At 44.1% G+C, this 9,066-nt stretch overlaps 1 protein-coding gene and 1 long non-coding RNA gene across 3 annotated transcripts in view; one reads left to right on the forward strand and one right to left on the reverse strand.

The window, feature by feature from the left end:
- zeb2b (zinc finger E-box binding homeobox 2b) overlaps positions 1-3,018 on the reverse strand; it is a 79,046-nt gene extending 76,028 nt beyond the window's left edge. For both annotated transcript variants that reach the window (XM_068719247.1, XM_068719246.1), the window contains exons 1-2: positions 2,772-3,018; positions 1,365-1,503 (exon numbers count right to left, since the gene is read on the reverse strand). In XM_068719247.1, the coding sequence (XP_068575348.1) occupies positions 1,365-1,437 (73 nt within the window). In that variant the 5' untranslated portion in view covers positions 1,438-1,503; positions 2,772-3,018. The remainder of the gene's footprint in view (positions 1-1,364; positions 1,504-2,771) is intronic.
- A 306-nt stretch (positions 3,019-3,324) lies between these two features.
- On the forward strand, positions 3,325-8,708 carry LOC137878827 (uncharacterized). The gene is made up of 3 exons (XR_011103657.1): positions 3,325-3,414; positions 4,803-4,870; positions 6,914-8,708. It is a non-coding gene; the product is annotated as an uncharacterized lncRNA (long non-coding RNA).
- Positions 8,709-9,066: the final 358 nt, after the last annotated feature.

Raw genomic sequence — 9,066 nt, forward strand, 5'->3', positions numbered from 1 at the left:
AAATGTACATTCTCTTGGATGAAAGAAAAATATATATTCTCTGCCAAAGCTCGCCGTCTCTCGTCAGGTTTAAGGGTGTGAAAATTATATTTGCTTTGCTAATATTATTTTATCAAATGTTGCATTTGGTACTAAAGCCAGTTTTTCTCCCTCTCACCCCCCCCCCCCCCCCCTTCAACCCCCCCTCCCCCCTAACAAAACAGGTGGCCACAGCTAAACAGGCTGTCATATCTCTAAATGTGTGTTTTTATTCTATTTTTCTTTTCAGTATGAATTCTGCAAAATGTAAATACATCTTTATATTGGAAATATCCAGCTCCTGTGTTATGCTCTTGTGCTATTTAGTGTGGAACAAAATGCTTGTCTGCTATCGATTGTATGAAATCAATAAATGAAATCTGATCTAGATAAATAACCTGTGGGGGCAGAGATTAAAAAACTGTTGTGGAGAAAGCGAATGAAAGGCTCGTCTGAGCAGCTGAATCACAGCCTCGGTGTTTCACACACACTGCCTCAGCTCGCCAGTGTGTTTGCAGCCTATATGGAATAATCAGGAATAACGGGGCCAGGGAATGTCACTGCAGATTTGCCTCTTGTGGGAAACTGTGCAGTCAAATGGAGAAAGAAAACCTACAATTGTCCACCTCCAGCGCTCCAGTCCAGACCCAATTAATGTCCAGCATTTATCTGACATGTAATCCAATTTATATATGATGCCTCCACTACAATACACGAGTGACAAAAGAAAACACATGCAGCTTTAAAAACTAAAGCAACAACCAACATGAATTATTTCACCACTCTGCTGGTCCCGGACACCAGCGACAATAAGCTAGAACACTTCAAATGTGAGGTGATGTAAAGGCCCATATAAAGAGAAAAACATCACGGCGGATTAAAGCGTGTCAAAACTCCAGTCACGAGGTGGGACTTTTACACCGAGCAGCGCTAGTCTGCTCCAGCCAGCGACGGTCTGAGTGACCGTTACACAGTCCCCCATGGCGGATTGTGTCCCGGCGAGAAACCAGCCGGCACCGCTACGCTCCAACTTTCAAACATCCACAAGTTTCCAACTAACCTCATCGCAACCGTCACAAAATAATCGGCTGAAAACACACATTTTAAACCCGCTATTTTTTTTAGATTCCAAAGACCCGAGTGGGGCTGCAACACGGACGCATTTACGCACAGTTTCTCCCCGGGATAGCGGTCCCTTTATCCCTGCGTAAAGGGGGAAGGCAGAAATGCGCACCAGCCGCGGACCCTCACACACCCCCGAACCGCAGTGGAAACCTCCAAACCAGGCGTACATCCAAAGATATCCCCCCCGACTGCTTGGTTTGTATCCCCCGTGATTTTCTTACCGTTTTTCCGTCTCGGGTTGGCTTGTTTTCGCCTCTTACACCTGGGGCCATCCGCCATGATCTCTTGCTTCATTGATAAGTGTGTGTGGGATCAGATGGCAGCTCGCATGGACTCGATTCCTTGATTTCAGCTTGATATCTGACGGGAAACACACACACACACGCGCACACACACACAGCAACACCAACAATGTGGGTATTAGCGTGGAGGTCCACTTGCGCCGGACGCGCGACAAGAAACAGCAAATGCAAGTTGGATGGAGGGACAGATTATAAAAAAAGAAAAGAGAGCCGTGGGTGAAAGTATGAGAAGGAGCGGAGAGGGCATCCGTGTCCTTCTAATTTAGATTTTCAACTGATCGGCTCTCAGCTTAGTGGCATTAACAGCAGAGCAAACAGCAGGAGGAGGAAGGGAATTGTAATTTCTCTTATTAGAAAAACACAATTCATTCCGCCGATGAGGACTGAAGCAAAACCATCCATTGTTATTTCTTTCAGAAAAGTTTCACCAACCGGTTTGTATTTTTCTTCACTTGGAAGAAAATAAATATTTTAATTCGTTCTATTAAAACTGACAGGATTTGTTCACGTTTGGCGCCTCGAGTCCGGGTTGGGGACAGAAGCTGAATCCGGTTAATAAATCACATTTCTGTCATATTTTAGGGTCATATCCAGAGCTCACACGTTATAGACGGGAAAAAGGCGACATGAGCTGCAGCTTGGAATGAGGCTTCACTGTGTGGTCTGATTGAAAGTCATAGAACTTCAATAAACACTTGGTTTCGCCTGAGAAAATCACACTTCTCCCTTTAATAAACGGATTCCAACGTCTCCTGTCAATAGTTAATAAATAACAGATGGGAAATAATTGTTAAAATGTGCCAAATGACTCCGGACTTTAAGGGGAATCTTTAAGGCACAAATGGCGCATAAACAAAAGCGATAAGATTCAAATCGCCTGTGTTGGATGTTCGGTTCACCAGCTAGTTTATCAGCGCAAATACCGTTATTAGGATAAGTGAATATTGACAAGAGCTTTCGTTTGTTGTGGGTACTTGGACGTTTAGCTGGATGATTAAGAAATACACAAATAAATTACAAGCTGAGGAGACTAAGAGAAAAAACGGGATGTAATCGCGTTTTTGCTTCCAAGGATAGCGGTGGTGTGCAGCGCCAAACGCCCCGCAAAAAGCACACTTTCCCCGGCTCCCAGGAACCTACGGGACGCCTCTACATCACGGAGGTAAAAAAAAAGGAAAAAACGCTCGAAACAAACGCACCTATTTCCACCTGTGCAGGTAAGGCGAAGTTCAGCTCCAACTCTGACGGCGGGCGCAAAGAAGTTTATTGTCCAAAATGTCTCCGAAAACACGCAATAAATAAAAAAAAAAGTGAGGAAGCACATACCTGTTTTTAGGGAGTGTAAAGAGGTGTCTTGTGGATAAGAGTTGCGAGGAGGGATGATACTGGAGCGCGTCGGTGAGCGGATCCTTTTCCACCGGTGATAATAAAGCCTTAGAAATAAAGCCTTAGAAATAGTTGGGAGGAGGGAGGGACCGCTATTCCTGCAAGGGCAGGTTTACAACTGATGTCTTACACCCACTCCAGGAAACAAACCTGGGTAGGGACTGACGTGTTACGCCTCTTCTAATGACATTTTTTTCTTTCCACCTCCTTTTCTTTGCCGTGTAACACAGAGGAGAAGCCCCCTGAAACGCACGCCACCTATCTTCACGGGAGGGGATAATTGAGGAGAGCCAAACGTGAGCATCTTCTGGGTTGAACGTGAAGTTGTTTTTTTTCCCCCTCCCTCTCTCCCCCCTCTTCCTCCTCTTTTTCTTTCCCTCACTCTCCTCTCTCTTCCTCCATCTCTTCTCTTTTTGAGTGAAACCAACTATGTCGGGCTTCGACGCGGAGCAAAGACCAGGCGACAGTGTGTGTGTTTTTTTCCCTTTCTTCGTGTGAATGCGAGTGTGTACGTGTGTGTGTGTGTGTGTGTTAGTGTAGCAGGGGGAGAAACTTGGAGCGCGTCCACGCCGGCCGCAATCATGTAAGGATGTTTTTTATATATTTCTATTTCCACTCCGTTTAATTTGCAGAAATGGCAGGGTTGATACGGCAGGATGCAGGGGCTGGGCTGGGGAGGCAATTCCACATATTCTTCATTATTGTAATTGGCTGCGACTGCAAAAGGTTTGGGGATGTTCGGCTTTTATCTACGCTGCAAGAAATATCCGTCTGGACGTTGTCACTCAGTGTCAAACGTCGTTTCTTGCTTTAAAATGTGCAAAGTGTGGACGTCTCCACTTGTTTCCATTTCACATGAACGCGTTGTTGTCTTGAGAATGATTTACTTCATGTCACGAGCTCCTTTTGTTTTAATGATTGCACTTTATTATTTAATTATTGGAGGAAAGTGAAAAACCTTTGGAAACGAGCACAATTTGTCTTTTTGTTAAAAACTAAGATTTCAAAAGGTAAAAAAAACAAACGACTGTTTTTGCAGGGTAGCATCACACATTAGTGGTTTTATTACCTGTGATGAACCTGCAGCATCACCGCGTGCTGCAGGTGCATCAAAGCCTGTGTCTGTATCATATGAATGCATGTAAACTCCACATATGGAGGAAAAAAAAATTATATTTTTCTGCTTATTAGCTCAAGTTATTTTCAAATTGCACCCCCTAACGAACATGAACCAAAGTGAATCCAGAATAAGTGGGATATCATACAGCTCGGACGGCACACAGTAACACCCAGCAGTGGCAGAGATGACTGCAGCCTCTGTAGGAATATTCTGATGATACTAAAGGAGCAGAAAAAAGACCATAAAGTACAATAAAGTGATGGTAAAGTTACTACAGAGAGCCGCAGACACACTGCGAGTCCCTGCAGGAATATTACAGGACTATCATAGGAGTATTCCAGGATTATTACAGTCATTTTTAACAGGATGAATCTCGCATTTATTAAAGAAGTCAACCATCTCAGCCATGTCTGGAGGGGGGGGGGGGCAGAGAGAGAGAGAGAGAGAGAGAGAGAGAGAGAGAGAGAGAGAGAGCTCCACCTTTGCAGCTCCGTGATTGGTTATGTAAATAAAGCATTATTTTGTGTCCTGTCCTCCTGCAGTTCGCCACTGTATGGCTAATTAAATCATCAATCAAGGGGCTGAACTGGTTGGTGCCCCCCCCACCCCTCATACTTACCCCCCCCCCCCCCCCCCCCATCCCAAAAATAAAATAAAAAAAATACAATCAGATGCAGCAAAAAGAAATCACAGACAGTCGTAGCTTCTGGGAGGAATTTTCAATAGAATCATTTTTTTTACTCTGCTTTTTTTGTGGAATACCACTTATGTTATTATTATGATCAAACAATTAATACTAGTAGTAATTTCAATTTTGACTATCATTATATAAATATCTTCTTCAACTTTAGTTCCTCTTCTTGTCTGCACGGACCGGAGGAGTCAGCCAAGGACTCCAACGGGAAATGGAGTTTTTTTGGTAAGTTTACTTTCTTCCCTTCAGTATTTCAATCATTCCCATCATGACGTGTAGTCTTCTTCTATCTTCCTCTTATTGAACAACAAAGAGGAGGAGGAGGAGGAGGAGGAGGAGGAGGAGGAGGGCACACGCGGGGTGAAGCTGCTTTGCTTCCCGTTTTTCTCGGGTGGAAAGTGGATCCAGTCCTGGGTGAATTATTGTCATGCGTAATTTACTGCCACGGTGCTTGCATGTAAACGAAGCAGTCCGGCACTCTCTCTCTCTCTCACACACACACACACACACACACACACACACACACACACACACACTCTCTCTCTCTCTCTCTCTCACACACACTCTCTCTCTCTCTCTCACACACACACTCACACACACACTCTTAAACCGTAGCTGCAGCTCTGTGTCCCATTCATCCGAGCGAGTCTGGAGTGGCACCTCTCCTTTTTTCCCTTCTTTTTTACGCACACAGGCTCCCGACGTGGGGCCGCATATTCACCGTGAAAACGGATTACAGTCGGTGTGTGACCTATAGGGGGACCTTGTGCTTAATGAATAAATTGATTTAAATGAGGGGAGGGGCACCAAAAACAACGTGTGCATGATTCATAATTCTTCATGGTTTTTATGATTGTTACTTCCAGATTAAAAGTGCAAAATGTTGATGCACAGTGTGTTTAAATTAACTATGATACAAATTTAAAAAACAATGTTTTGGGAAAATTGTTATTTATGAGATTAATCGTCAACTAAAACAGGCAGATTTTTTAAATAATTTCTAATGAATTGTGGGTATTTTAACTGTATTGATCAATGTTGATCTCTCCTCTGTGTTTGTATTTTTTTTCTCTAAATAAAAATCTGAAGCTTTTCGCAGCACATTATCCGCCCTGGCTTATTTTCTGAAGTTGAAATGTTGCCCCAGAAAAATCAATAAGTGGAAATTCACTTGGGTTTAATGGTTTTTAATGTCCAACACCTAAATTGGAGCTCTGCAGTTCTGCAGCTGTCTGCCTGAGGCATGACTGCTGATTACCAAGATTATAATCCTAATTTTCTCTCCCTCTCTGCCTCAGTGTGTGTGTGTGTGTGTGTGTGTGTGTGTGTGTGTGTGTGTGGGAGAGAAGAGAGGCCCACTTCTACTTTTCCGACAGTGAAAACACAAACACAGCGGTGCAGTGGGCTTGTAGGAATGTTCTGTAGTATTTAGAGAATCCGTCAGTGTAATCACGACTTCCGTCTGTACATATGGAGCAGTCACGTTACAGAAAACGCTCGCTGATAGATTCTGTGTCAGCTGCTGTTACATGACTGAGTGTCTCAGCAGTCAGAGTTCATGCAACAGGAGCAGACAAAGACGCATCTCACAACAATGAACGTCAGAGGTCCCTGCAGCGGAGGCTCGAATCAAAGCTTTTTGCGGGGGTAAAATAATGCCCATTCTTCCATATTTATGTACACATAAACAGACCTCAGATCACCACGAGACACGAGAACGCTCAACTGGAAAGTAGAACCTGGAGTAGCAGCAGGTTTCATTGCACAGTGAAATAAGATCCCCACTCAAACCAGGTCGGCAGTCAACGTCGCTGACCGTCTCCTCCGTGATATTTAATAAAGAGAGCATCGGCCCGGTGATGCGGTCGTCCTGCCGACTCGTCCCGCTCTCGTCCTCCACCAGAATAAATGCTGGTTTTCATCGCCTCCGGTTTCTCTACAGTTGAAATAAGACGAGGGAGAGACGCCGCGGCAGAACAACGCCTCGGGACTCAAACGCGGTTCTGTGTGCACGTCGTGCGTTCAACAGGCGCTCGTGATCATTGGCCTAATTTAGATCCGCGAGAGTCACATGACATCGCGCTGCGTCCAGTGATGAATCCATGCACAGTCAAAAATGAATAATAAAACACCCAGCAGCATGAAGAATGTTCATCTTGAATGACTTGTTGATTACTTAAATACAGATTGTAGATTCATGATATAATGACATGATAAATGACATCTTTTTCTAACTCTTTGTAAAACCTTTCCCCTCCTGACATGAAGCCCAGATGTTGCTGAATCTACCTGTGTCTCCCAGATGTGGTGAGCTGGATGCCTGCAGAGCGTTTCCTGCTGCAGGTCCTCGTCAGTGTTGACGACGACGCATTACGGAGCAAAAAAAAAAGAAGAAAAAAAAAGAGGGTTATAATAAAACAAATGTAAAAAAGATTGAGATTCTGTTTATATCCAGACATATTTTTCTGAACTGTAATTGTAGATAAGGTGTAAGCTCCTGCCAACATTACACAGAACAGAGAGGAGGTCAAAGCAACACAGACTGATGTGGCTACAAGTAACGCGACACTAACGCTGAAGTCTTTGGCTTAAAACTGCCGAAAGCCGATCATATGTGCCAGCTTTTTAATTGTTGGCACAAACAACTCTGACTCTTTTCCAAGCAAAACAATGATTCAGCTTTTCCTCCACAGTTTGATTCTTATCGGGATAATAAAATCAACTTCCACGGAATTTGGTCCAGCATGGGAAGACTAATCTCTGCAGGGGAAATGTAGGAAAACGGTGGATGATTGAAGGTGGCGCGCAGCGGTCCAGGAGCCTCAGATCACCGGGTCGTCACACAGCGCTCACCTTGTGTTGGGCGGCGAGGCTTTTCTTCAGCAGTTGCATCGTGCGTTGCATGTAGCACACCACATCTCTCAGACATGAAGTAAGAGGGGAGTTTTTCATTTCGGGGTGAAACGCCTCATCATGATGACTCAGATTTGCCCACAGCACAGATCAATTACTACGGGCTAAAATAACATCTGTATTTTCTCCTGTTGAGGTTAAGGGACTAGGGAACTTTATAAAATGATGTTTTATTAATAGAGTGTTTGGAGAAAAACAAATGCTGTTTCTAACAGTCACCGCTCAGCTGAGGGAGTTGGTGTAAGCACAATCAAACAAAGCTGGCCTGACCAGAAAGTGGGTCTAGAAAAAGAGGAGGGACATTTTGAAAATTCACTTCTACAATTCAAAACAGCTGTCAAGTGACTGCAGCCCGGCCTCTCGAGTGTTGAACCCTCAGCGTTCAGCCCTGAAAGCAACTTTTGCCTCTTTTTAATTAAAATAACGCTTGTTGTTGGAGTTCAGAGGATCTGAACGCGCGACAAGAGGAGCCCTAACAGCCTAGATCACATCTCCTCTCCGCGCTTGTTTGTGGCTCTTCCAGCTCTGCGACATCAAACTGAACATCTCTCGACGGGGTTTGGCCGCGCGGTAGCCACCGCGAGAGCCTCGACGCCACAACAACTCCAGAGATTGACGGACAATTAGAGACCCGAGAGGCGAAGGCTCCAGCGTGTGATCCGAGAGAACTCCTTCAAACATGCAAAATGAATTTAGTTTACATTCGCCACGAGCGAGAGAGAGAGAGAGAGAGTGGGGGGAAAAAAAAGTCCTTTCTGATCTCTCTCGGCTGAACAAGGAAGCTAGCAGAGAGAACAAGATTGCTGCATAGCAGATTGCTGCAGAAACAAATGCCTACAACAAAAAAGTATTGATTTTTTATGTTGTTCTTGTTAGCTGGAAACTGTGCAGAGGCTTCAACAAATGACCACTTATTCGACTGAGACTCTGAGAAGACAAAGACAAACACATCGTGTGTTTTCTTCTCTTCACGGAGAGACGCCCGACGCTTTGTGGCTCCCGAAAACAAGTTGGGGAAGACAACCGAGTAAAACTCCACCTCTAGCATCACCACACACATGAATCACACCTGCATTCTACCGCATACCTCATTATCTTCATGTCATTGTTTGGATTTGGAGCTTGTGTGAATAAAGAATTATTTATTGTTCATATTTGTGTTGATTCTCTCATTTTTTGGGTCAAAATGGTGTCAAAGATACAAATAAATATAAAATATGCTGCACCGATGAAGATGATGCCATGGAGATGGAAATACATAACGGTAAGTTGACCTCGAGTTCAGATCTTTTTGGTCCGCTGCTATTTTCAAAGTCAAAAAATTAAATTTAAATGTTGTTACTTTTTATTATCACCTGCTCTGAATATATGTGAATGTACAGCATGTAAATTACACTTGAACCGATGTGATTAGGTATTCACAGTTATCACAGGACTGGCATGTTCAAACACTCTCTCTCCCCCTCTCCCTCTCTCCCTCCCTCACCCCTATTGATTGCTAAGCTCGT

The sequence above is a fragment of the Cebidichthys violaceus genome, unplaced genomic scaffold (genome assembly GCF_023349555.1).
Source record: "Cebidichthys violaceus isolate CVI_PGR_0920_01 unplaced genomic scaffold, fCebVio1.0.p SCAF_24, whole genome shotgun sequence".
NCBI classification, from domain to species: Eukaryota; Metazoa; Chordata; class Actinopteri; order Perciformes; family Stichaeidae; genus Cebidichthys; species Cebidichthys violaceus.